Source organism: Agelaius tricolor, unplaced genomic scaffold (genome assembly GCF_023055355.1).
Source record: "Agelaius tricolor isolate 1412-34295 unplaced genomic scaffold, bAgeTri1.0.p SCAF_37, whole genome shotgun sequence".
In the NCBI taxonomy this organism is placed as follows: domain Eukaryota; kingdom Metazoa; phylum Chordata; class Aves; order Passeriformes; family Icteridae; genus Agelaius; species Agelaius tricolor.
The window spans coordinates 3,498,297-3,525,319 of NW_027269297.1; the positions used below are offsets into that span (position 1 = coordinate 3,498,297).

The 27,023-nt window shown below is 57.1% G+C and overlaps 2 protein-coding genes across 2 annotated transcripts in view; both read right to left on the reverse strand.

The window, feature by feature from the left end:
• EHMT1 (euchromatic histone lysine methyltransferase 1) overlaps positions 1 to 2,860 on the reverse strand; it is a 122,787-nt gene extending 119,927 nt beyond the window's left edge. The window contains exon 1 of the mRNA XM_071453817.1: positions 2,740 to 2,860. Coding sequence (XP_071309918.1) covers positions 2,740 to 2,760 — 21 coding nt within the window. The 5' untranslated portion in view covers positions 2,761 to 2,860. The remainder of the gene's footprint in view (positions 1 to 2,739) is intronic.
• Positions 2,861 to 6,400: 3,540 nt separating this feature from the next.
• The window catches only part of ARRDC1 (arrestin domain containing 1), a 38,303-nt gene continuing 17,680 nt past the window's right edge, over positions 6,401 to 27,023 (reverse strand). Inside the window, exons 2-8 of the mRNA XM_071453616.1 lie at positions 26,584 to 26,694; positions 13,929 to 13,979; positions 13,654 to 13,808; positions 12,970 to 13,152; positions 12,467 to 12,643; positions 11,907 to 12,318; positions 6,401 to 10,940 (exon numbers count right to left, since the gene is read on the reverse strand). Coding sequence (XP_071309717.1) covers positions 10,876 to 10,940; positions 11,907 to 12,318; positions 12,467 to 12,643; positions 12,970 to 13,152; positions 13,654 to 13,808; positions 13,929 to 13,979; positions 26,584 to 26,694 — 1,154 coding nt within the window. The 3' untranslated portion in view covers positions 6,401 to 10,875. The remainder of the gene's footprint in view (positions 10,941 to 11,906; positions 12,319 to 12,466; positions 12,644 to 12,969; positions 13,153 to 13,653; positions 13,809 to 13,928; positions 13,980 to 26,583; positions 26,695 to 27,023) is intronic.

Here is a 27,023-nt window from a genome sequence, read left to right on the forward strand (position 1 = left end):
CAGCTCTTTGCTGGGAGCAAGGATCTCCTCCCAAAAACACACCAAAAACACACCTCTGCACCTCTCTGCACCAAGTGAAACAATTCCATCTTGCACTTGGCAGAATGTGGGATGTTTTTCCTTGCTCTCCCACACCAGCACTGGGGAAGCAAAGAGCTTCTCCTCCAGTCCCCACATTCCAGCCTGACTTACACCAACTTCCTCCCCTCTGGCCTCAGAGGGGTATAAGCAAGATCTGGCCTCAGACAGAACTGAGTTCATGGGGGAGGGGAGGAATTAAACTCCAAATGAGTCACTGTTCCCTCCCCATAATCCACAGCAACATCTGGGGATACTGTGCCTGACTGAGAGCAGTGGTTCTTAATGCTCTGCTCACAGGGCAGACCCAGCCAGGGCCCCTGGAGATGCTTCCCAAAATAAAACCTGTGTGTCTGCAGGGTTAGGACTGACCTGTGCTTTAGGAGTTGATGAGCTATGAGCCAACTCCTGCCCCAGTTACAGCCCTGCCACTCTCCTGGAAGCAAAACTGGACCATGGAGTCACAGAGGCACTCAAGGGCTGATTCCTCTGTCACAGGGGAAAATTAACACTCATCCTCTGCAAAGGCAGCAGGGAAAGGCAGCAGGATCAGGCCAGTTGGGATGGAACAGAAAACATACAGGAAGCATTGGACATTCTTCCAACAATGATGGGAATCGTGTCTGAAGAATAAATCCAAGCTGTCTGCAGCACTTCCAAGCACTGCTGGTGTCACCTGAGTGGCTGTCCCACAGACCTCACCCCACACAGGCCAGAGCACAGCCCTGCCACCAAGGCACTGCAGAGAGAGAGCTGGGAAAGGCAGAGCCAGCCTGGCACACCTGGGGGGCCCAGACAGTGACCACACCTGGCTGTGGGCACAAGCTGCAGTGGGTCTGTACACCAGTGTGCACCTGGATCACAGTCTGTGCATGATGCACAGCTAGATCACAGTCTGTGTACACTGCACACCTGTATGACAGCCTGACAATGATGCACACCTGTATGACAGCCTGCACATATGTGCACACCTGTATGACAGCCTATGTACAACTGTACACCTGTATTACTGTGTTCAGTGCACATCTGTGTTATAGTCTGTGTACAAACGCACAGCTGTGTAATAACCTGTGCACAATGCACACCTGAATGACAGTCTCTGTACAGCTGTACACCTGTATGGCAGCCTGTGTACAACTGTACACTTGTATGGCAGTTCATACATGAGTGTACACCTGTATTAGTCTGTGCACAATGCACACCTGTGTGACAGTCTCTGTACAGCTGTACACCTGTATGACAGTCTATGTACAGTGCCCACCTGTATGACAGTCTGACAATGATGCACACTTGGATCACAGTCTGTGTACAATGCACACCTGTATTATAGTCTGTGTACAAATGTACAGCTGTGTTATAACCTATGCACAGTGCACACCTGAATGACAGTCTCTGTACAGCTGTACACCTGTATTACAGTCTATGTACAGAGCACACCTGTATGCCAGTCTCTGTACAGCTGCACACCTGTATGACAGTCCATACACAAGTGTACACCTGTATGACAGTCTGACAATGATACACACCTGTGTCACAGCCCATGTACGATGCACACCTGTGTCATTACCTGGTGGCTCTCCCAGCGCACGAAGGCTCAGCAGCCAGCCCAGCCCAGCCGCTCTGCAGCGTTCACCTGAGGGCACAGACTGTGCCAAGGTTACCCTCTGTGCACAGCCGGGGCTGGCACACTGAGCGGTGCTGCAGCCCCGTGTGCCCTCACTTGCCGGGCACGGTCACAGCCCCGGCTGCCGCCACCCCACGGCAGTGCCCGCTCTCGGGGATGCGGGGCCGTGTTCCCCCGAGCCCGGCTGTGACGGGGGCTCTGCGGACACCCCGGGCCGGCCCGGCTGGCACAGGGATGCTGCGGCTGCCCCGGGATCCCCGCAGTGTCCCGGGCCAGGCTGGACGGGCTTGGAGCAGCCGGGGGTAGCGGGAGGTGTCCCTGCCATGCCAGGGGTGCCACTGGATCCTCGGGTCCCTTCCAACCCGAACCGTTCCATGGCTGATTGTACATGCTCGGGAGCGCCCAGGAGGCTCGGCGCGGCTCCGGGGAGGCACGGCAGGGCTGTTCTGTCCCCGTGTCACCGCAGCGGCAGCGCCGGCAGCACCAACTCCGGGCCGGGCTCCCCCGGGACGCGCAGCCCCGGCTCCCTCAGGGGCTCCTCCCGCCCGCGGCCCCGGACCCTGCATGGCTCCCGCCCGCCGCCGCCCCGGACCCTGCATGGCTCATAGCACCGGCCCGCCCGCCGCCGCCGCCGCCGCGCCCGGCCGGGCCCCGGACTCTGGATGGAGCCGCGCCAGCGCCGCCCCGCCGCATGGGGCGGCCCCGGAACATGGATGGCGGCCCCGCCGCTCCCCCCTCCCGCCTCCGCCACACGCACTCGCTCCCATTGGGGGGAGCCCCGGAATCTGTATGGCACATACCACTGACTCACCGTGGAGGGGTGTAACTTATACAGAGTCCCGGGCCCCCCTACACACAATGGCAGCAGCTCCCACATTCTTCCCCTCAGAGGAGTTGGACTGAACCATGGGGCGGCGGGGGCACGGCCCCCCTCCCGGCCTCCGACAGAACCCGCCTGGCCCTGGGCGATACCACTCCACGCTCCCCCATCTTCCTTCCCCCCGCCCGGGTAGATGGACGCCGCCGCTCTCACTCACCTCGGCATCCACTGTGGCCATGGCCGGAGCCCCGGAGCGCAGCCCCGCCCCCCCGGCGGCTCCTCGCGCCTTGGCTCCGCCCCTTGCCCCTCATTCTTCTCAATGGAGACTCTCGGCCGGGCACGGCGCATGCGCGCGGCAGCATGGCGGCCCCCAGGGGCCCCGCTGGCCGTACGGTGTCATGGCGGCGCCCACCGGGAGGTGCCGTACGGGCGGAGCGGGGATGGCGCTGCGGTGACACGGGGACAGCGCTGGGCTGGGACGGACCCCGCGCTCCCGGCACCGCTCCCACAAACCACGGCTCCTCACTGATCCCGCCCAGACCCCCGAGTCCCCCGCAGACGCCCAGAGGCCCCGTTCCCAGCTGAGCGCATCATGAGCTCCCCAAACTTTCAGCAGCAAGCTTGCCCAGAAACCTACATAAAATAAAATCCCTGCAAAAACCCCAGAAAGCGTCAAAAAGTCCCTCTGTCTTTCCTGCCAAAAGGTCGAAAATCACCTCCTTTTTTAGCTTCTGCCACCTTTGGGTCATTTCAGGCCAGTTTGTGCAAGGTTTTTGGTGTCACCTAAAGACAGGGATGGGGCAGAGGGAGGAGCTCGCCCTGGCTCTGCCCCACCGAGGGGTCCCTTCAGCCTCCTCACTGCCTTTCCCACACCTCAAGTACCCACAACAGCTTCAACCCTCCCAAACCCCTCACGGCCCCTCCCAGTGCCCAGGCCCTAAACCCATGATTGTAAAACAATTATCCCTTTTACAGCTCTCTAGTAAAGCAGAAAATAGCACAAGGGGAGAGATAAACGCCTGCAAGGGTTCCTTGGCCCCACAGCTGCATCAGATGCCACCCTGAGGAAGTGACACCTGCCCCAGGGAGACACAGGGATGGGCAGGTACTGCTGCACCACCCTCCTTGACAGGACAATCCGTGTTTCTTGGGGGAAACAGGAGCCTTTGAGTGCCCTGAAGTCAATTTACACATTTCTTATCTGCTCTCTGGAGGAACAGACCCCATCCCTTGGTCCTCAGACCGCTCTCCTGCAGCACCAGCTGGCACCTCGCTCCTCTGAGTGGGCAAATGGACATTTCTGTTCCAGCTCCTCCCGAAGGGCAGCTCTGATCTCTGCTCTAGGACAGGGACAGGAGCCAGGGCACGGCTGGGGCTGGGCCAGGGCAGCTCAGGCTGGAGCTCAGGGCAAGGTTCTTCCCCCAGAGGGTGCTGGCACTGCCCAGGCTCCCCAGGGAATGGGCACGGCCCCGAGGCTGCCAGAGCTCCAGGAGCCTTTGGGCAGCGCTGCCAGGGATGCCCAGGCTGGGGTTGCTGGGACAGGGGCTGGGCAGGGACAGGGGCTGGGGGATCCTGGTGTGTCCCCTCTCCCTGTGTTTACAGGGAATCTCTCGCCCTGCAGCGCTCCGGGCGGGGGCAGCTCCGCGGGGAGCCCTGGCCGGGCGCTGGGCACAGCCGGGGTTATCCCGCTCTGTCCCACAGCTGCAGCCCCCGGGCACTCCTGGCACAGCTGTGCCAGCCCCGGGGCTGTCGCTGTCGCGATGCGCTGACTGTCCCGGGGCGGGGGTTCCGCTGCCCCCGCTGCCCTCACACCGCGGTGCCCCAGGCTGTGGGACAGGCTGGGACAGCGGAGCGCCACCGGAGCGTCCCCAGCGGGGCCCTCCCGGGCTGTGTGTCCCTCCCGGTCACCCTGAGTGTCCCTCCCGGTCACCCCGAACTCTGTGTCCTTCCCGACCATTCCGGGCTGTGTGTCCCTCCCGTCACCCCGGGCCGGACCCCTCAGCCCCCGCGGGTGCCGGGGAGCGGAGGCACTCGGGGCTGTGTGAGGGACCCCGAGAGGCTCCCAAAGCTGCTCAGAGTCCCGGGGAGCCCCCAGGACACCGTGAGCAGCCCCGGGGCCGCCGCGGGCGCTGCCGGCCCGGCGGGGGAAGGAGACGGCGGCCCCAGAGCGCGGCCCGGCAGCGGCGGCAGCGCCCGCCCGGTAGCGCCGCGGTCAAAATAAGAGTCCCCGGGCCTGGGGACCCGCCCCCCGCCCGCCCCATCCCCTCCGAGCAGCCTCTCCCTCAGTTTGGCAGCAGCAGCTCATTAATTAATTAATTAATTAATTAATCAACCAACCCCCGGAGAACCCCTGCGCACCGGCAGGGCCGTGGCAGCGTCCCCGCGGAGCCCCCGGCGCGGCCCCTGCGGTGCCTCCGCTCGGTGCGGACACGGAGGGGCCCCGGGGGTCCCAGCGCTGCCGGGGGATGGGCTGAGGAGGAGGAGGAGGGTGGTGGCGGGGCGGGTGTCCTTCCCCTGGGATCCCCCCGGCATGGGGAGACTGCTCCCCGCACAAAGAGCCACCTCTGGAAAGCTCTGCTCCGGCAGGGGCCGGGGGTAGCCTGGACATTGCCCACCCCGCACCGGGGGTGCCCAGCATCGCCCCATCCTGTACTGGGGGTACCCAGCACCGCCCCGTCTTGTACTGGGGATGCCCAACATCGCCCCATCTTGTACTGGGGGTACCCAGCATCGCCCCATCCCGCACTGGAGGTGCCAACATCGCCCCATCCTGTACTGGGGGTGCCAACATCGTCCCATCCTGTAGTGGGGATGCCCCACGTGGGATGTTGGGTATCTCCTGCCTTCATCCCTGCTCCTACAAACCAGACCCAGCCCGCCGGGGTGGCACCGGGACAGGGATGAGGCCGGGCGCGCATCAGGACGGGCTCTGGTGGCTCCTCTCCAGCGTTTGCTGCAGTTCTGTCTTTCCCAGATGGACACAGGGACGCAGCGGCCACTGGGACAAACCTCCCCAAGCCATCAGGGAGGGGAGAGGCTCCCAAAAGAAGCCGAAATAACCAGGAGCACACAGAGTTTTTGCAGCTATCACCACCAGCCTCAAACTCATCCTGAGCGAAGGGCAGCGGGGCGAGGCCGGGCTGTGCTGTGCCAGCGCTCCCTGGTTCCTGGAGCGGCTGCTGGGAGCCAGGGCAGGGCCGGGACAGGGCTGGGGGCTCGGCTCGGGGCAGGGCCGGGGCAGGGCCGGGCAGCCGGAGCAGCCTCGCCGAGCTCCAGCCGGGCGGACATCGCCCTCTCCCGCCCGAGCCGGGCGAGCGGAGCCGCAGCTGCACATCCTGGGATTCCGGGCAGCAGGAAGAGCTCAACCCCAGCGCCCGGCGCTTCCTCCGGCCGCAGCCGCGTCCTTCCAGCGGCACCTGCCCACGGAGCTGAGGCGGGGGGATTTTAGGGTGGATATCAGGAAAGGTTCTTCCTCCAGAGGGTGCTGGCACTGCCCAGGCTCCCCAGGGAATGGGCACGGCCCCGAGGCTGCCAGAGCTCCAGGAGCCTTTGGGCAGCGCTGCCAGGGATGCCCAGGCTGGGGTTGCAGGGCAGGGATGGATGATCTTTGTGGGTCCGTTCCAGCTCAGGATATTCCATGATTCTGTGATTCACCATGGGGTGAGCAGGAGCTCCTTCAGCCCAGCAGGGCCTTCCCACCCCAGCCCTTCCCCTGCCGAGCTGCAGGAGCCGTGGCTTTGCTTTAACCTCAGCTCTAAACCAGGTTCCAAGCCCCAGCTCCAGTGGGGATCCTCCACTGACAGCCCTGAGCCACTTCTCACCGTCAGGTCTCAGCTGAGATATCATTTATGATCATCACATACCCAGAGCAAAACATCCTTGGTCTTAAAAAAGATCATCTTTATTTACATTTTTCCAGTTCTTTACATTTGGGGGGGTTAAAACCCAGGACAAAAATACTCCCCAGAAGCTGTGGTAAACATGGAAAACTGCAAGTTTACATTTCAAAACCCAGTTATAAATTGCACAGAAGTCTTAGGTTGTACAGAGCCATCACAAATAGTTGTACAAAACCCCAAAATCTGTAAAGAGAACCACAGGAATAAAGAATTACAGCCACAAGTAGTGGTACAAGAAAGGGCACAGGTTTTGTGGGTTTTACCCTGCCAGTCTCTCTTGGGGAGCAGGGATGGGACATTCCTGTTGCAGATAGTTGCAAATATTTTAAAATATAGAATAAAACCCAAATGGAGCCTAGAACAACCTGTATCTCCTGTCTTGTGCTGGCTCAACAGGAAAACGTCCTAGCAGAAAATATTTATTTTTACAAAACTCCTGGAAGTTCAGTGGAAAGCTAAAAAAGAATCATTGTCAAAAAGAAAGAGGAGCCTTTGCATCCCCCAACTCCCCTTTCCCCATCTCCTGCAGGCAGTGGGACAGCAGATGCCAAAGCAGAGTTTAGTTTAGGACACAACATTGAAAAAGCCAAAGGTATGGAGGTGGAATATGTGGAGAGCAGAAAAAGAACAAAACCATGAAGGACATAAAAGCAGCATGGAGAAAAAAAAAAGAGCTGATGATATTTTTGGTGTTTTCCATTGGACACTGAGTTTGAAACAATTAACTCACAAGCTTCTCTCGTGCCCCACTGCTCCCCCTCCCCATTTCAAACAAACTCAAAAACAAGTGCTTCAAAGATCTGAGCCAGGAATTAGAATGAATCCCTTTGTGCTGAAGTTCTTTCCCCAGAGCTGTGATCTGAAAAATGGGCTTTTCTCCTCTTTATTTCAGTGTTCAGCAAGAGGAGGGAGGGATGATCAAAGGCCTAAAGGAGCTCCCCAAGAGGAGGAAGCCAGAGAGGCTGTGGACAGGATAGGACAGAGGGGTTGATCCTCTCTGGAGAGGGCGAGTCCAAACTCAACTCCAAATCCAACCCAAATACTGGGTTTGCCCACTGTGCTCATCCAAAGCCCTCCCCTAGGACCTGCTGACAGCGCCCTGGGGCCACCCCTGCCGGGGGGAGCAAGGAGAGCTGGACCAACCCCTCCATCCTGCAGTCCTGGCCCATTTCAAAGGGCTCCCTAAAACATCAGCCAGGCTCTTTGGGTCAGGCTTCACTTCCCTGCACAGCCAAGGCAGGGCAGGAGGGTGGCAAAGCACTGATTGTCACTTGTTATGTCAATTCTCCTGCACAACCAGGCTGCTCAGGGACAGCCCTGGCTGATGGCTGCTGCACCCTGGCCAGAGGCACCTCCCAGGGCTGAGAGGGGCCCCTGCACAGCAGCTGGGCTGGGGAGCAGCCCTGGCCTCCACAAGGATGAAGACCACCCTGAGGTGCAGATCCAGCTCCTCCTGCTCCCCCCACAGCAGCTGGTGGTGATGGACACTCCTCACCAGACAAGAGTGTCCCCATTTGCTCCCTGCTTTGCAAGGGTACAGCAGGGGGTCCCAAAGACCAGTTTGTAGCAAATATAAATTGGGGAGAGCAAGCTGAGTGCACAGGAGCACTGCAGACACAGGGCACAGCACGGGCTGGGTGGGGGCTCCCTCCTCCACAGCCTCCACCAGGGATGGGCCATGCCCAAAACAAAGGTGGAACAAGGACATGCCCAAAACAAAGGTGGAACATTCCCAAAGGTGGAACAAGGAGGACAGCTGCTGGCTAGGAGTCTGGAAAAACAGCCCAGTGGCTCTGGCCACAGCAACTAAAGAGCAATCCCATTTTCCAGCCAAGGAACGTGGGCTGGACACATCAGCAGCAGCTCAGCCCCAGAGATGGAGAAGGAGCTGGGAGACCAGGCCTGTTCCCAGCCCTTCCTGCCTCTCCCAGAGCCTGCCTGGGTCAGGAGCTTGCAGCCCAACCCAGCAGGTCCAGAAGCATTGACAGCTCATAGGAATTTCTCCAGGGGTGTGGAAGGGATTTGGGTTCAAGGATTTGCACAGCCAACAGCAAGGAAGGCCATGGCAGCTGCAGACTGAGCCAGGCAAGACAGGTTCAGCCAAGTGGGAGGAAGAGCACTGGGGAAGAGCTGTACCTGCCTTTGGCCCACTGTGGATGAAGAATGCTGCTCATGGCAGGCTGGACCACCCGACAAAGGAGAACCATGGAAACTGGGTAGAAGCATAAGCTGAGAAGAGAATGAGGAAGGATCTTTGTGTTTGAGACACAGATCACACCCCAGGCTACCTGCAGTGACAACATTGAGGCAACACCTGCATGCTTCAGACATGGGATGACCAAAGTGGGTTGTGGGGAGGAGCCTTCTTCCACTCTCAATAAGTTTATTCCAAATGGCTCCTTAGGAGCTGGGGCTGGTGGTCTCCAGCCCTTCCAGGCAGACCTTGGCTATGCCATCTCCATCCTCCTAAAGGCAGAGTCTGCTCTCCCCCTCCTCCCCTGCCAGCAGTGAGCACTGCCCAGGACTCTTGGGCCACTTGGACAAATCCTGGCTTCAGGACACAGGGCCTGGGAAGCAGCAGTGCAGTGGCTGCTCTCTCCAGAGCCAAGCCCACGTGGTGCTAAATTCCCTCCAGCCATGAGGAATTTTGAGCCTGGCCCTGTGGTCAGGCCACACTGTGTTTGTTTTCCCCAAGCTGCCTTGGCAGAGTTCACCACCCTTCCTGGTGAGAGCAAAAAAACTTCATTTTGTAAGAAAACAGCAAGGTGCATTCCTGATTTGGCATGAACAGGCACATGGATCAGCATCAGAAATGGATGAAAAAGCACAGCATTTCTCATAGAATAATTTATTAAATACAGCATTAAAATTTGTATTTCTGAATTCAATCATTAAAAACAACTTCATCTCATATATATATATATATATTTATATATATTCAGGGACAATGACAATCACTCTATCATCATTGGTGCATGTTGTGCCAGCACTGCTCAGAACGGCACCTTTGCTACACTACCCTTAAAGCAGTTCAATGCTTAAAAAAAATAAAATAAAAAAGCATTTGCAAAGAAAGAGTGCAAAGCAGGGCCTGTCCCAGCTGCCTGAAGGGTGTGCAGAGGTGGCTGAGCAAGGAGGCAGCAGCTGGAAATGCTCCTAAAGGTCTGTCAGGTACTGCCTGCCCAGCCTGGGGCCATGTGGGGACCAGCTGTGAGGTTCCAAAGGTCTGGAGGCCACAACTCCAGCCTGGCTGGGCACCTGTGGCTCTGAGGGATGTGGTTTGTGGTTTCCTCAGCTTGGGCAGTCAATGCTAAACAAGCTAAACAAGGTGTGTGTGGGGAAAAAGCACAAAAGAAAAATTGCAAGAAAACCCAGCTTGTTCCCCCAGCTGCCAGGTGCAGCAGAGGCTGCAGCTCCCACATGGGTTGTGTTCATTGTCACATTCTGCTCAGGCCCAGGGGACACACAGCAAACCAGTGCCACCACAGGCCCCTGGCCCAGACAAGGACAGCCACTCCCAGGGACAGCCCCAAGGAGAGGGGAGGGATCCCACGGGCAGGGCCCCTGGGCAGACTCAGAGGTAGCATCAGACAGACTTTTGTGATTGATGGTCACTTAACTGCAGCCTGGGAGGAGAGGGCACCCTGCAGGGACATGGAGTGTGGCTGGTCCCCCTGCTCCAGAGTGAGCAGTGCTGCTGTCCTGTGTGCCAGGGCCCAGCAGTGAGCAAGGGTGGGCTGTGTCCCACAGGGCTCTGTGGGGAAAAGGACACCCCATCCCACACCAGGATCTTCCCCAGAGCTCACCAGGGCTTATCAGCTTATCAGCAGGTGTCCCCACGAGCCCATGGCCACTCACACTGCCATCACTCCCCCCACAGCTCAGGTACAGCAGGGCTTGTGCTTTTGGCTTTTTTAAAGTCCCTGACCTTCCGAACCTGCTTACTCCAGGAAACCTCCTGCTACCCTTGGGACCTCTGAGGACAAGGAGGAAGGGCTGTCAAAAACCATTTGTGGAGAGCACACGGCCCCTAAAAGAGGAGAGCAAGTCCACACAGCCCAGCCTTCCCTTAGAGCGGAGCTGTGCCAAGTCAGGAGCGTTTCAGATAAGGCATCGCAGGTGCTTTGATAGTAAAGCAGTTAGTGTTGACTACAGTACTGGAACAGGCTGCTGCCCAGGGCACCAGGGCCACATCCAGCTCTCCAGCAGCAGCAGGAGACTGTTCAGTTTCCCTGACCTCTCCCACGTGCATGCAGGCTGCTCTGGCTGCCCTTTTTGGTTTTTTTACCCCCTCCCTAGAAAGAGACTTCAAAAGCCCAGGCTGGGATGTGGCAGTTCCCCCAAAAGCAGCCAGAGAGACAAGAAGACGCCTTGTGCTGTACCAGAGTGTGCCACAGGCGGGTGCCCCGTGGTGCCAGGGTGGGCAGTGCCAGCGGGGTCGGAGCAGGGGAGGGCTAATTGCCATTGCTGATGCTGGAGTTGGCACTGCTGCAGCTCTGCTCGTAGGATGGAGGTGCCTCTGTGGGGGAAAGGAAGAATGAGAGAGGTTATGGTGGGTTTGGGAGATCCCCTTCACCCCAGTCTGTGTAACCCAGGGCAGAGTGAAGCAACCCACCAACACACACTCCCTGCCAGGGCCCCACAGCCTGCCCAGCTGAGGTACAGGGGCTTTGTAGGATTTCAGCCAGTCAGTCCCATCCTTGCCTTGATGCCCATGGAGGTTAAAAATCACAACCTCACAGTCCTGTTCTGTTCCTCCCTTTCTTTCCTAAGCATCCTCCTGTCTTCCAGCACCTCCAGATCACTCATGCCCCGTGTGCCCCAACCCAGGGCTGAAGTAACACACCGAGTGTTCTGTTACCCAGTGCAAAGAGAGGGGCTGATTTGGGTACAACTGTGCCAACACACACTGCTGGCCTTGTCACCCCTGCACACCTCCAGGAACCCAGCACACACTGCTGGCCCTGCCACCCCAGCATGGCTGCAGGAACCCAGCACACACTGCTGGCCTTGTCACCCCAGCACAGCTCCAGGATTCCAGCACGCTGGGATTTCCCTGAGCTGCTCCACCCTGGACACTTTCTCAGCTCCCACCCCCACAGCTTCAGACCAGCTGCAGGCCCACTCCAAGTCAGACAGAAGATTTCAGTGACATCATTTTCCTGGCTATGCTCCCACCAGCCTCACCACAAGCCAAGTAGTTTTTCCATCAGTGGGAGGCTGAGAGCTCTTTTAAGAACAGGGAGATTCTCTCACGATGAGCCCAGGGCAGGCCTGGGTGTGGATGTGGGAAGGACAGCTGGCTTTTACAGCTGGAAGAGGGGACTCCTCCAGAGGCTAAAGCAGGCAGAGAGATGTCACAATCCCTCTGACAGCACCCTGCAGCAGACTGACTGAATCCCCAGATTCCCAGCAGTTCACAGCTAGCAGAGACTGAGGTAGGAGCTGTTTCTCCCCAGCTGCAGATCCCAGGAGTGCTGCTCACCATAGGGGTATCCCCACGTGCTGTACTCTGGGGGCAGGATGAGTGAGCTGGCTGTGGGGACAGGCACCACATTCCCCTCAGCATAGTAGGGGACAGTGGCTCCTGTGGACAGGCAGAGTGTGGGGTGGTTTGGGGAGCCCGTCTGCTCCGAGTCCGCCCGAATCTCCTGGAAGCTCAGTCCTGGGGCGTAGCTAAAGGGCTGCTGCTGGGAATGGCTTTTGGTGGGGATGGAGACATTGTCCATGGGGTGGTAGCCACTGGCAGCCTCCTCTTCCTCTGGGGGGGCACTGGGGACCACCACAGATGGGATGTGCTGGATGGAGCGGGAGGGGCTCAGCGGGACCCTGTTCACAGCAATGTTTCCAATGTAGATGGGGAGAGTGACAGAAACCTCTGGAGACTTGAGGGAAACCTGGAAGAGAAGAGCAAACAGTGGCATCATCATGATACATGGCAGTGGGAAGGTTCACCTGATGCCTGGACCACCCAGACCACACTGCTCAGCCTGGGAGGGGGCACAGAGCCACAGCCCAGCCCAGGGATACTCCAAATAAACTCACCTGGATGTAGTAGTCAATGTGGATGAGGCTGCAGCCCTGCAGAATGGACTGGGGCAGTGCTGGAACCAGGATCTGCTCCTTCCATTCTGCATGTTTCCAGGCTTTCACCCCTGAGCCTTCCACCTCGGCGATGGTCCTCAGGTCGTAGATCCAGCGCTTGGATTTGTAGGCCACTTTCTGCACAGACAGGAGAAACACAGCTGGCTCAGAGGCTGCAGGTGCTCTTCTGTCTCCCACAAACGTAAACCAGGACACAACCCCACCCAACTGCTTTGTCAAATAGGCACAAGCACAGACATAAGGGGCATATTCCAGAGCAGGAATACCCATTGCTGTGTGACAGACTGAGAGGGGATAAGCAAGACGAGTTCTAGGTCCTCTTTCCCCAGGAAGGTAGAGAGGACCAGAGGTGGAGATTTGGCTCCTCACTGCCCCAGTTGCACAGAGGCCTCCCTGGGGTGGAGCAGCAGCACAAGGCAGAGGATGGCCTCACTGGCACCCACCTGGAGCAGACTGGCCACCACAGCACCGGTGTCGCGGCCGGACTTGTTCTCAATGTCCGTGCGCAGCTGGATGGCCTGGCCCACGATGTAGCCCTTCAGGTCAGACGTGGCTGTCAGGATGATGTTGCCACTTTTCACAAGCTTGTAGTTGAACTTCTTGGTGATGGACATGGTGTTGGGCTGCTGCAGGACGGCACAGACAGAGGTGTTGGCTCAAGAGAGTCAGAGAGCCTCCGGGAAAACACTCAAGAGATTCAAAACAAGCAAGCAGAAATATTTGCTTCTAAGAGGATGCAAAGAACCAGCAACATGGCAATGCCACAGACAACAGGTCTCACTTCTCCAGCCCCACAGCTCTACTGTCCTATTAGTTGCTTTCCCCTCCAAAGCAAGTTCTCCAAACCCAAGTGTCTCCAAGCACCTGAAGCTGTTGGCCAACATGTCTCTCTGCATGCTGAAAATTCAGATAAACCTTTCAAAGCAACACACACAAGGGTCAGAAATCACCTGGAGTAGGTACTGACAGCAAGGCAGGAGAGATGAGGAGTCCTTGTCCTGCTCTTGCATAGTCACAGCACGCAGTCAGAGCTGTCCAGCCACTGAGTGACTCCTCAGACAGCAGGACTAGGACAAGGACAGTGCTGAAGTGTTGGCATTTCCAGCCATGCCCCTGCTCGTTCTTACCTCGATGTCAGGGATGTCATTCAGGTTGAGAGGGCAGAGAACGTAGAAGATCTTGTTGCATTTGTAGTCCTTGGAGAAGCGAGGTGTGTCTATCACAGCTTTCACCTGATGCAGGACCTTGCCAAAAGGGCCTTCAAATGATGTAGGAGCAGAAGCTGGAGTTGAGAGAGAAAGAAGAAGTCATAAGGCTGAGCCAGGCCAGTTTCTGAACTGGAAGTATATGCAAAATCCAAGGCTTACAGGGAAGGGCCTTCAGCCACTTTTCTGCATCTTACCTGGCAGCAGGAACTGGAAGGGAAAGTTGTGCTCTCCAGCTGTCAGGACCCCTGTGGAAACAAGAGTGAAGTGTTCATGGGACAGGCTGAGAGGCTCTTACCTTGGAATGTTTGATGTGGGGGAGAGAAGCCACCACCAGGGAATCACACACCACCTGCTCTGCTGCCTACAGCCCCTGCACAGCTCCAGATCCCATGGGCAGTGCTTGAGCCAACAGGAGCACCTGCTGCCAGCCACCCCTCCTTGGGACAGGAGAGGTTCTGTAGGAAGATACCCTGTAAATGAGGTCATTTAGGGCAGGCTCTAAGTGATCCCAGTGCCACAGCAAGTGGTTATCCCAGGCTATTGACACAGGACACAGAGCAGGGCTGCTGTGGGTTTATTTTTCCTCAAGTCTTCCCCTGACTGCCTGACATAGGGGAACTGAGAAATCACAGGCACTGTCTGAGGCTGGTAGGGAGTTCTGGTGGGCATCAAGCCACTCCACCCTCAGCCACACACCAAGCTCTTCACAGACTGCACAAGGTTCAGGAGCTGGAACCAGAGGTCCACCCACCCTCAGACCCCAGAAGGGACCTGCAATACCTCAGCCTGGCTGCTGAGACAACAGGAGCTCAGAAAAATATTGCCACAACATTAAAACCTTGGCACTTGTTTCCTTCGACCACTGCTCTGCAACAGCCTCGAGGGCCCAGGGCAGAGAAAAGATCCAGTGCATGGCTAAAACAACAGATTCCAACTCCCCAACTCCATCCACCCTCCAACACTCCCAGATTCCCTCCAGGGCAGTGTGACAGCTGAACTGAACCCACAGTGTGATCCAGCAGCTCCTAAAGTTGCCTTCAGTAAGAAAACCACTGAGGTTTATCCATATTTGTTAAATCCATGCATACACAAGAGGTTTTGTTTTTAGAGTGGCAGAGCTGAGAGGGAGACCTGGATGCCCAGTAAATCGAGCTGTGTTTGTTCTGCTTTGCAGGATCATTGCTGGAGGTAGCAAAGGCCAGCTCTGGCTGGTGCTTTTGTTGTTGCAAGACAGGGGGAGGCAGCTGGGCCGTTAGCAACGCTGGCTCTGCAGAGCTGACAGAAATCGAGTCCTGTCGTCAGGGGATTAAGTGGATTACATGGAAGGGGGAGGTGGGGAGGAGAGGAGTAAATCCCCCCACTGACACAGCAGCCCAGGCAGGACTTGGTGCATCATTCATGCTATGAAAAGCTAGATCTCTGCCTCTCTGCTCACTCAGCCACCCCATGGGGACGAGGCACAGTGAGTGTGTCCTGCCCACAGTGCAGGGACAGAGGGATAAACAATCCAACACACGCACATTGTGGATCCCTGCAAAGGGACAACAGCAGAGGTGGCTATTTGTACTCTGTGGCCTCACAGAGAGGAGCAGCATTTGCCCAGTGCCATCACCTCCCTGCAGATTCCCCTCCTGTTCCCCAAACAAACCCGAGCTATGTAGGCTAAAATGCAGCACCCGGCGCTGTCACCAGGTGGAGGCACCAAGCCAGGCTCTGCCCTCGCTGCCAGGGCTGGTGCTCAGAGCTGGGCAGGCCCGAGGCAGCTGCGGGACAGCCTCTCCTGCTCAGTAAAGGTGCCAGGTGAGGTGCAGCAGGTGCCTTGGCTGCTGGGGTCCGGGATAAAGCCTGGTTAATGTGAATGACTGCCCTGAGGGTTTCTGTCTTTTAACAGGCACCACTCAGCATTGATCCTACACCCATTATCCCTGTTTTAGAAAGCAAATGGCTCACTGGAATACATCGACTGTCCTGTGCAGCTTCTGCATTGCAGTACAGGGACTCTGCACCTGACAAGGAGTGGGAGCAAGTGCTGTTCCTGCCCTGCACAAGGGAGGAGGTGGGAGCTCCAGAGGGCAGTGGTCACTGAGAGAACTCCACCGAGGATTTCCACCAAGAGAATTCCCAGCTGTGTGACATGCAGAGCCCCACATGAAGGTGCGGGCAGGAATTCTGAGTCTCCTACTAGGAGCATGAAAGTTCACAGCCTTTCCAGGACCCTTAGGATGAGTTCACAGACTCCACCAAGTAAAAGTCCCTATTCTACAGGGACTGCCTATAACAGGCAGCACCATCCAAGAAGTCATTTCTGTCCAAGTCCTGCCCAGCTCAGGTGCACCAACAGAAAGCTGGGCTGGAAGTGAACCTGTGAGCACTTTCACAGTTTCTAACTCCCACAGCATCACTGAGCAAGGCCAGGAACTCTCCCAGGAACATGTGTGGGCAGCATCACCCACAGAGAAGGTGGTTTGGCTCTCAGAGCCACTGTGTGGCTCACTGGCACTGAGGCAGTTTCTGCACAGGTCCCCAGATGGGAACTGCTCACAGGTCAGCCTAGACCAGCCTGATGGTCCTGACCAAGCCCAAATGCCCAATGTCCTGTTGGCTGTGACCCCCTGAAGAGCCTGCAAGTCCCTCCTGCAGCTCCTGCCTGTAGCAAGCTGCCCACGAGGGCTGGAAATGCCCTTCCTGCTCTTTGCAGCCAGAGAGGAGCTCCCAGAGCAGCCACCCCAGACTGAAGCTGTTCCTGCCACAGCTCACACAGACCAAGGGCATCACAGCAGCACCTGGCTCGTGGCCACAGAGCCCTGACCCAGTCCTGAGCTGAGCAGGGAAGCACAGTGAGCCCTGCTCTCCACTCCATGGAGCAGGGAGATGCTGCAGGTGACCAAGAACAACTCTTGTTTGCAGACCTGCTCCTTCCAGCCCACTCTCTCCTTCCCCCAAGAGGGAGAAGCATCTTTAGGCATCCTCAGTATCCTGGAATGGGCATTCCAAGGCACCCACTGGTGCAGAAAGGAGTTCAGTGCCAGGGCTATTTCACAGACAAGAGTTAACAAAATTAAGATGAAGAAAAGCCAGTGGTCCTGACTGAGATAGGAGCCTCCTGTGAAAGCACAGGCATGATCCAGAGTGCCTGGCAGAGTGACAGGGCAGCAGAGCCCACAGGTGAGCTGGGTCCTGCCTGCCTCCCACTGCACAGGAGGAAAGGCAGATACCCAGCAGCAATCTGGGCTCCTTCTTGCTTCTCCTGGCAGAGGCTCCTCCAGCACGGGCACAGCAAAGGCTCCATTTGCAACTTGGAATTACAAAACCATTTCTGTCTTCTGCCTGGTGGAAAGCTGGCAAATCCCAAACCAAGCACCCTTACAATGGGAAGGGAGGTGGCAACTGCTTCTAAACTCTCCAGCTGGCAACTTTGCTCCAAAAGGCTGAGCTTCCATTTCCTAATGCTGACTGATCTTGCTATAATAGGGGAAATCTGCAATTTCCCTTGTCCAAGCTTCCCTGTGAGCATGGGCAGGGCACAGACTGACCTTGAACCAACACCCAGGTACTTCTGCCATGGAAAACAGGAGCAAACTCAGCTCCCTGCAAGGGACACTTGCAGTGTCAGTCCAGCACAGCCACTGTGCTGGTGACACAGGGCAATGTGTGTCTCACCAGACCTTGAACAGATCCCCAGATCACAGCAGGGGAGATGCAGCATCAGGCAGAGTGTCCAGAGCCATCCCACAACATCCCCTGTCCAATTCCAGCATCCCAGCAGTGAGGGGAACACACAGCCCATGGGGAGCCACTCCTCACCCCTGTCCCTCCAGCCCAGAGAGCTTCAGGCAACAACCCAGGACATTCCATGTGCTAATTCCATCTGCAAGTGGACTTTGCATCAGAGCCTGCTGCTGGCAGCAGGCAGGGGTGAGCTGGTTTGCAGCCATGCTGGGGGCCCATGGCCATCCCAACACCTGGGAACAGCTGCCCTTTCCCTGCTCCTCCAGCACCAGAGGCTTTGCCAAAGCATTCCCCAGCCTGGGCAGGGCACAGCAGGAGCTCAGCACTGCTCCAGGGGGCACTGAGACCCCTCAAACAGGGGCAGCTCACAGACCCTGTGAGGGGACAGGGCTGTGCCAGGCACTGCAGCCATGCCGAGCCAGCACCTCCCCATTCCCAGAAGCCAGAACAAAGGCCACAGTGTCCTAGGATGCAAAAAAGCTTTTCCTGAAGTTTATGTGCAGCTAAAAATACCTTGAGAAAGTCATTAGGCAGCAGAGGCAGCAGGCTTGGCAGGGTTCTGCTGTGAGGCCATACCTGCAGCAGCCTGTCCCCCTGACAGGAGTCAAACCAGCAGAGATTGGCCACCCCCACACAGCCTTGGGAACTTCCTCCCAGAAAATCCCTGGAGGGAAAGAAGCTGCTGCCCCAGACAGCCTGGAGAAAGCTCCAGTGCAGATAGCAGGAGCAGTAACAACACACTCACAGTGCAGAAGAACCTTGGAGATGCCCCTGACTCCAGCAGAGATAGGTCTGGTGGCTCTCATTCATGGCTCAGCTGCTCCACACTGGGACTGGGGTTGTTGACTTGTACCACTGGGTGTGGGGGAGTCCTGGAGCATTTCATTCACAGAAAAGAAATTCCTTGATCCAGAGGGCTGATGCCAAGTCTTCTGGATCTCCTGGAGACACTGGGCTGGTACCCAGAGAGACCCTGCCAGGCTGAAGGGGCTGGGCCTGTGGAACCTTGGGAAGTTTGACAGGGCCAAGTGCAAGGTCCTGGGTCAGAGCAATCCCCAGCACAAACACAGGCTGGGCAGGGAATGCATGGAGAAAAGCCCTGAGGAGAAGGGCTTGGGAATGGTGGTGGATGAGAAGCTCAGTGTGCCCCAGCCCTGTGTGCTGGCCCCAGAAACTCCCCTGGCCTGGGCTGATCCCAGTGTGGGCAGAAGGAAAGGGGGGGCTCAGCCCCTCTGCCCTGCTCAGACCCCACCTGCAGAGCTGCCCCAGCCTTGGGGCCCAGCACAGGAAGGAGCTGGAGCTGCTGGATGAGTCCAGAAGAGGCCCCTGGGATGCTCCAAGGGCTGGAGCCAGGCTGGGAGAGCTGGGGATGCTCACCTGGAGAGGAGAAGCTCCAGGGAGAGCTCAGAGCCCCTGCCAGGGCCTAAAGGGGCGCCAGGAGAGCTGGAGAGGGACTGGGGACAAGGCATGGAGGGACAGGACACAGGGAATGGCTCCCACTGCCAGAGGGCAGGGATGGATGGGATATTGGGAATTAGGAATTGTTCCCTGTGAGGGTGGGCAGGCCCTGGCACAGGGTGCCCAGAGCAGCTGGGGCTGCCCCTGGATCCCTGGCAGTGCCCAAGGCCAGGCTGGGCAGGGCTGGGAGCACCTGGGACAGTGGGAGGTGTCCCTGCCACGGCATGGAGTGGAATAAGGTGCTCTTTAAGGTCCCTCCCCACCCAAAGGTTTCCCTGCACTCCCTGCAAACCAGCACAGTGCTGCAGCACTGCATGGGAAAGCTGCCACCATCATCCCCACTGGGGCTGAAATGACCAATGTCTGTATTTACACTGTGAAACAAATGATCCACATCAAGTTCACTCCTCCACAGCTGCTGGAAGTGTCTGGGCTCTGCTCTGAGCAGTGACCCCTCCCTGGCTGGTGCTGCCCAGGCAGAGGTGGCAGCCAGAGACATCCCCAGCCCCCCAAAGCCACCACCCCTCCAGACTGAGGGGAAGCTCCCTGCCCACACCCTACCCTGCCTGCAGCTGGCCAAGGGCTGGGAAATGTCCTCCAGCAGCCTCTGCCTGGCACAAGAGCAGGGCTGGGGCTCAGGAGGAGCCAACCCCACAGGAACAAGGCCACAGCCCTGCCTGCTGTGTCCCACCCACCTTCCCAGGGCTGTCTGGCAGCTTTCTGTGCAAACAGCCCGGTCTGACAGCACTGGTGGGGCCAGCTCTGCTGGGCTGCACGTTCCAGCCAGGGCCACTGTGGGGACATTTGCCAAATCCTCCTCCCAGCCCCAGGGTCCCTGTCTGGAAGTCCCAGGTGGTCACAGCCACCTCTGCACAAGGGTCACAGCCACCATGACAAAACCTCCAGGGTAGCAGAAGGGACCAGGAGGTGCCTTGGTCACACAACAGACTCGGGTGAGGCTCATTCCCCTCCTGTGAAGGCTCACACTGAGGGGTGCTGGGACAGCCAGCCCAGATGTGTGACACACAGCAGGCTGCAGACCAGGAGCCATGGCGTGGGGCATAGCACACACCTCTGCCTCACCAGGCTTCACCCACAGCTACCCACAGCAAAAGAGGTGAATAATCCTGTTTGTCACTCCCTCTAGCCTCCAAAGAGAAGGATGATATCAGCTCTGTAGCCACCACTAGGAGCCTGGAAAGTGCCCCCACCCCAGGCAGAGGAGACAGCAGTGGCTGAAATGGGGCTCCTGTCCCCAAGCCCTGTCCCTCCCCAGCAGTCCCTGCCAGGCTCTGCTCCCTCCTGGATGCTGGAATGGGAACAGGCTGCACCTTTGGAGCACACAGATTTTTTGGTTCCTCTAGCAGAGGAACAGCAGGCCAGACCATATGGCAGTTTCTCCCTGGCTCTTTAACAAGTGATGCATTGACTGTGTTGGCCAATTCAAGGAGTACAGAAAGGTACCTGCTGCCTGCTGGCCCCTGTGCCATCATTTGGAGCAATGTGGCTCTTTCCTCCTGCTGCCTGAAGTCAGCCCTGGGGAAGGCAAGCTCCTGCTAAGGTGCTGAGTTAGACTGATTCTGGTGCTGCTGATGCACAGCTTGAATCCTCTCCTGTCCAGGCTCTCCAGGCAGAGAGCAGGAAAGCAGAAGGTTTGTGTTTTCCACTTTGGGGAGGAGAAATGAGCAGCCCTAGCTCTGCACTGTGCCACAGGACCCCCACTCCCCAGCTACAGGCAGAGATGTCAGTGTCACTGCAGTCCCAGCAGGCAGCACCCTGCTCACCCCTGTCCTGCCCTCTCTCCTCATCCACTTTTGCAGCCAGAACATTGAATATTAGATATAAGCAAGGGGCCAGAGCTCTTTAGTTCTCAGGAGGCTCTATCAGCATTAATTCTGTGCCAGGGCACTTGAGGTGACGCTGAGCCACTGCAGCTTTAGCACAGGACTCAACTCAGGGGATTACAAACTGCAACAAAGGAGGGAAATGCACACATTTGCTCGTGCCATCAGCAGGCACAGGTGCCACTGAGGGAGCAGCCAAGAGCCAGAAGAGGAACCTGCCAGCAAGCACAGGCACAGCTGCCAGGAAAGCCCCGGTGTGGAGCTCCAAGGAGAGCTCTCCTGCTCTGGATGGCAGTGATGGAGCACAGCCCCAGCAGGCTCCACGCTCCCTTTCAAGGCAGCAGCTCTCGTGCTCCAGCTCTGCAAACACACAAACACACAGCAGGAACAAACCCCCATGGGTAATGCTGCTGAGATCAACCTCTCTGTAACACAGGAGGTGCAGCAAAGCACTCAGCACTGAGGTGAGGGCTCCACTGCTCACAAACCTCTGTGTCAGCAGCTTCCAGAGACATTCTCAATGAATTAGCAGGATCTGGCAGTGTGGCAATGCTGCAAAAACCCCAGAGGATTAACTGGTCTACTGAGGCAAGAAATTTGGAAATGCTGAGGAAGCTGCTGTGACCCAAGGCAACTGCAGATCCCTCAGTGTGGCTTTCCTGGGCTGAACCTGCAGCTCCTGCTCTGAACCCAGCAGCACAGTGTGGCCAGGAGCTGGCACCAGAACATCCTTAGTGGCTCACCACTGCCCATGGACACCCTGCTGCTCTGACCTGGCTGTCCAGGAGCATCACCTGCTGCTCTGAGACCTCCTGCTCACACAGAACAAGCTGTACAAGTCTCACAATTCTGTTTAGACAGGTCACCAGGATTTTTAAATTCAGCTGGGAGGCAGGATTGTTACCCTGTGCCAACTGCTGGCCATGAAGGTGTTGTGCCAGGCCAGCAGAGAACCACCCTAGGGAAGAGGTGATGCACAGCTGCCCCTTTTTAGCTCTGTGCAAGAAATCTGCCAGCAGAGGAAGCATGTGGAGCTGCCAGGAAATCCCTGCAGTGCCTTCAAGCTAACTAACAAGCTGCCAAAAGAAAGGTCAGCTGGAAATTACAGCCAGCTCCCTGCGTGAATTCAACTCAGGTACAAGGAGGGAATGAAAAAAACCCAAAAATCTACCTTTGCATGCACAACCCTTCCACAGGGCAAGAGCTGTGTGTGCAGCTGGAGATGCAGGGAGGGAACAGCCCCATGGGGGTACAGGCACATGATGGACCTGCTCCTCTCTGGCTGAACAAGGGCAGAGGCACAGCAGGAGGGGGAGAGGAGCAGGAGGCTCTGCAGAGTGAATCACTCCATTATACTGGAGCAAGAGAAGCAGCTCTGTGTCCCAGAGCTGGGTACAAGCGGTGCCATTCTGTGCTCGCTGCCACTTGATGCCCTGCACTGCTGACACCTACAGAAACCCAGCAGCCCCCACCCCTCCTGCCTTTCTTTGCAAAAGGAAAAATCAACACCAGTGAGCAATCAAAGTCCAAGTGGGATAAGTAAATACCCTCTTAGCCTCCCCTCCAGGATGCAAGTAACAACCAACCCCCCCTGGGAGCCCTGGGTGGCTGAGTGACCTCTGTGGCACAGCAGCAAACAGAGCAGTGAGAGGCTCTGCAGCAGCTGGCACACTCCACACTTCCCAGCAGCTTTGATGTAAAGAGCCTGAGTTCATTAAACCGTTGGCCTGTGTGGGATTGCCAAGGCTACAGCACAATCCCCTGCTCCTCACAGCTGCCTGCAGCTCCTGCCCAGCCCCACCAGAGGCTTGCCCAGAGCACAGAGGATGCCCTGCTTGAGTGGGGACAAGCCCTGAGGGGAGCAGGGTCCTCTGCAGCAGCACTCATCACCAACCTGCTCCAGTGGCACAGCCAGGTCCTGCACAGCCTGCTCCAAGGTGGGGAGAGAAAGGAAAGTGCCTTAAATAAGTGCCAAAGTGGGCATCTGGGTTATTTCAGGGCCTGCCTCCTTTTTCATACAATAAAAAACCCCAGAGCAGTGTGTAATACAAGCAGCAGCTGGTGCCAGAGGACGAGCTGCCCCCTCACTTATTTCAATGCAGAGGTGTGTGGGAGGAGAAGTGTCGAGTCACTCTTGGAGGCTTACAGAGCAAGCTGAGCTTCGACAGTTTTGCAAACCTCCTCTCCCCTTCCCCCCACGTGTCCTCAAAGAGCACAGATCGGTGTTTGTGAAAGTTTCTGCTCAGGATGTGGGAAGGGATAGAGTGAGGCAGGCTGTTTGCCAGGCTGAGCCTGCCTCCCTGCACCACCTCCTGTGTGCCAGCACAGCAGTGGCACCACTGGGGCTGAGCCACTCACCAGGGATGGGCAAGACAGAGCCCCATTCCCTGTAAGGCCTTGGGGACACCTGGGATCCTTCTTCAATCCAGGCCAATGCCATCAGACTGGATGAGCCCCTTTCAAGAGAGCTGGGGATGTGTCAGAGGACAGCCTGGAACCACCCTCTGCCCCAGGGCACAGCCTGGCTGCCAGTTTCCCCCCAGCAGGGACATGCTGCTCCTCCTTACCTTCTTTTTAAATGCACTTGTTCAAAAAGAAGAGGTAACAGCATTTCTGTAGTGGGGGCAAGGCAGGAGCAGAAGAGTCCTCTGAGGCAGAAGCAAATTCCTGCCTTCCTCAACTCATTTTCAGCAGTGACATCCCCAGTGTGGACAAGGCCTCTGGGGGCATGGCAGGAAGGCAGCCCCTCCACCTGACACCAGGGCCTCCCACAGTCCCACCCTCCCTTCTGCTGTTGGCTTTGTGGTGGGAGAAGGTGGGCACAGCCAAGCCACACCTGGAGTAACAGGCAGGGATTCACCCTGGGGGTCTTGCATGGTTTTGATTCCTCTGCAGGACCACACCAGATGTCACCACAGTAACCTTTGCTTGTGGTGCTCTGTTGTGGGTGGATGCTGGTGCTGGCCAGGGCAGGAGCTGTGTGCTGGCTGTGTGGGCCAGCAGCTCCTGTAGGAGCCCTTGCTTGGAAATGCTTCCAACTCCCCTAACTCACCCTGGGCTCCTGCCATCACCATCAGTGACCTCCTCACCCCACAGCCCAGCCTGCCTCAGTTTCCCCTCCCATCTGGGTGAGCCCTGCAGGGAGGCACCCAGGGAACACCCACATGGGACACTCCATCTGTCTGGAGCTCCTTCATGCTTTTTTCAGGAAAGGCCAGGGCAGCTGAGAGCTATTCCTGGAAAGCCTAAAAATGCCACAGCTGAGTCAGCACTGAGGCTCTGCCTGCACCAGGCCATGGAGGGCTCCCCCAGCACAGCCCTGCAGGGCTGAGCTGTGCCAGGACACTGCTGCCAGCAGCCCCTCAGAGGAGGCAGACAGACAGACAGGCAGACACAGAGGCAGGGAGGTGGAGGAGCAGCCCAGACACGCATCAATGTCACAGGGAGGGCTGGGACAGCTCTCTCTGTCCCTGTGCTGCAGGCTGGAGCAGTGCCAGCCCCCAGGGCTTTTGTTCCACATCCCTGCAAGCCAGCACAGCAAATGCAAGGGTCAGCTTCAAAGCCATCTCTGCTGGTGGAATCAGGTCCAAAGGCAGCTTTGACACTGTTCCATCTCCATCCCACTGCTCCCCTTCCATCCTCCCAGGGGCCCAGCTGTCCTGTCTGAGTGCAGACATGGGACAAATCTGCAAGTCCAGGGCAATAATTCCTGAGCATGAAGGGCAAATCCCCCGTGGCTGCAATCCCACACACAGGGACTGCCCCCTTTGCTTCCCTGCAGCTGGGAATCAGGTTGAGAGCTTCCAGCAGTTGGGGCCACACTTTTTGGACACAAAAAGCTGAAGAGCAGAGGTGAGTGACTGTGAGTACCCAGCACACTGCTCCAGAGCAGCTGCTGATACCTGGGCTGGGCTTTCCTCATAATCTCACTGCAGCTCTGCAAGGCAGGACAGGAACAACACCACAACACTCCTCAGTTTCCAAACACACCTCAGTTTCCAAACACACCACTCCACAGGGACAGATTTTCCCTTCAATTCCTTACACCTAAGGTAAATCATGCACTGCTGTTTCTTGCCTCGCCTGCCTGCAGCTGTGGCAGCTCTGGAGACATCAGCTGGCCCCTTCCATCCCACTCACAGCCCAGGCTCGTGGCTCTGTGAGCAGCTCCAGTGCAGAGCCAGCAGCCCAGCCCTGCTGCCAGCCCCAGGCACCTGCTCAAGGGTGGCAGAGCCTGTGTTACCAGTGGGTGACAGAGAGCAGCACTGCCATGGGAGGTGTACAGGAGTCTGGGCCCCAGAAAACCAACAGCCAAAAGATCAGGGTTTTCCACAAACACTTCAAGAACTGGGACTACCAAATTTTGGCCACATTTGGATGTCAGGCCTTCAAAGGGCACACTTCAGCACAAGGTTTTTCTTTCCATCCTTCCCAGTTCACTCTAGTCCTGGTTATCAAGGGGATGGTTCCCAAGGGCAACCTCACAAGAACTGACTGCCAAAGCAGCTATCAAAGTTTTCCAGGGGCTGCAAACCCAACAAACAGCACACCCACCTCTTCCCACTCCACCTTCCTGCCTGGCTTTTGCCACTGCCCAGCTTGCCCAGCACTCAGATCTGACCACAAGATCACAGCTCTCCCTCCAATCATTAAATATTAGAAACAAAAGTTGGAAGGAGCATTTTTCAGTGCAGTTGCAGGTTTAAACCTCTCCACAAGTCCACACAGTTGCAGCCTACAACTCCCAACTCATCTAAGTCCAATGGGGTGCAGCACCTTACAGACCCCCTGTGACTGTGCCCCCACCCCAACACCCACAGCTGGGCTCTCTGTGCTCAGCACACCCAGAATCAGGCAGGAATGGCTCCCATTGCCCTCCCAGGCAGTTTATCTCTGACTGCAGCCCCCAGGCTGGGAGCCAAGAGCCAGCCAGCCAACTGTCTCCCCTGGCAGGGACCTGAGAGCAAGCAGCCCTCTCAGCAGTTGCTGCAAGAATGAGCTCAGTCTCCCCTCACTGCTAAAAGCTCTGCTTGGAAAATTGCTGAGCTAGCAGAAACTGCCATTTCAGTTTTACCCATTTCCTGTTACTTGACAAAACAGTATCAGAGGGCTGAGCTCCTGCTACCCTGGGCTTTTGCCATGTTCCTGTTACAGCCACTGCCTTCAGCAGGTGAATACTGGCACATCTTGATTTCAACAGGAGCCAGGGCACAGCATGAATTATTTGTGGTAAGGCTGACCTATTTATCAGCAGAAAGACAGCATTCATTCAGGCCCAGATCCCCCAGAGGCTCTGGTGTCACTTTACCCACAGGACAATACAAGCCCATCACTATCTCTGTCCATCTCACTGGGAGCAGGGGTAACTGCCCCAGGCTGATCCTGCCACGCTCCCAGAGCTTCTACTGGAGCACAAGTGACACATCCACACCCCCTTTCACAGCAAACCACTGGCTTCTGCTGACCAGCTGTGATCAGTGTTTGTGAGCACCATAAACACACGTGGGGAACAGAGCAGGGTGAATTCACAGAGTATTGAGACAGGGAGCAGTCCCTGTGACAGCTCTGCCTCAGAGAGACCCGGGCCACAGGATGCCAGCAGTGTTTGCAGGGTGGCTGCCAAGTTCTGTTCAGGATCCTTCCCTGCACAGCTCCTGCTAAGCTCTTGTAGTCTCTAATCCTGGCTCCCATCCTCTGTGCACAGGCCAAGGCAGCCTGTGAGGGGTATTTCACATCGAGGGGATGCTGAAGTCTTGGTGAAACGTTTCTGTAAAGCTTCTCTGGGCACAGATCTGCACCAGGCCTTTGTGGACTGTACCTTTGTCTGCCAGGGACAGTGTGCTGTTGAAGTACTGCTCCTCCACAGTCCATGCTGTGTCATTGATCTTGTTGGACACCCCACAGGATCCGATGCAGCTCACCTTGATGGCTGTGGAGAGACAGGACACACATCAGCACTGGGAGAAAGCAAAAGCTCAGGTTCAGACCTGCCTCAGGTACTGTACTGTGCAGGAGCAGTGCTCATGGAAACACACACAGGGTGGGGAAATGGAGCACAGGAATCAGGTCATGCTTTCATTCCAAAATTGGGTTTTCCAGCACTCCCAGCACAACAGAGCACTCCCTGCTACCCCAGTGCTATTCCTAGGTACTATCACCTTTGAAACGCTCAAGCTGGTTTCCTTGCACTGAGGAAGCCCTTACCAGCAGTGATTGTAGCTCCCTGACAGGCAAACCTCTGTCCCAAATGAAGCAGTG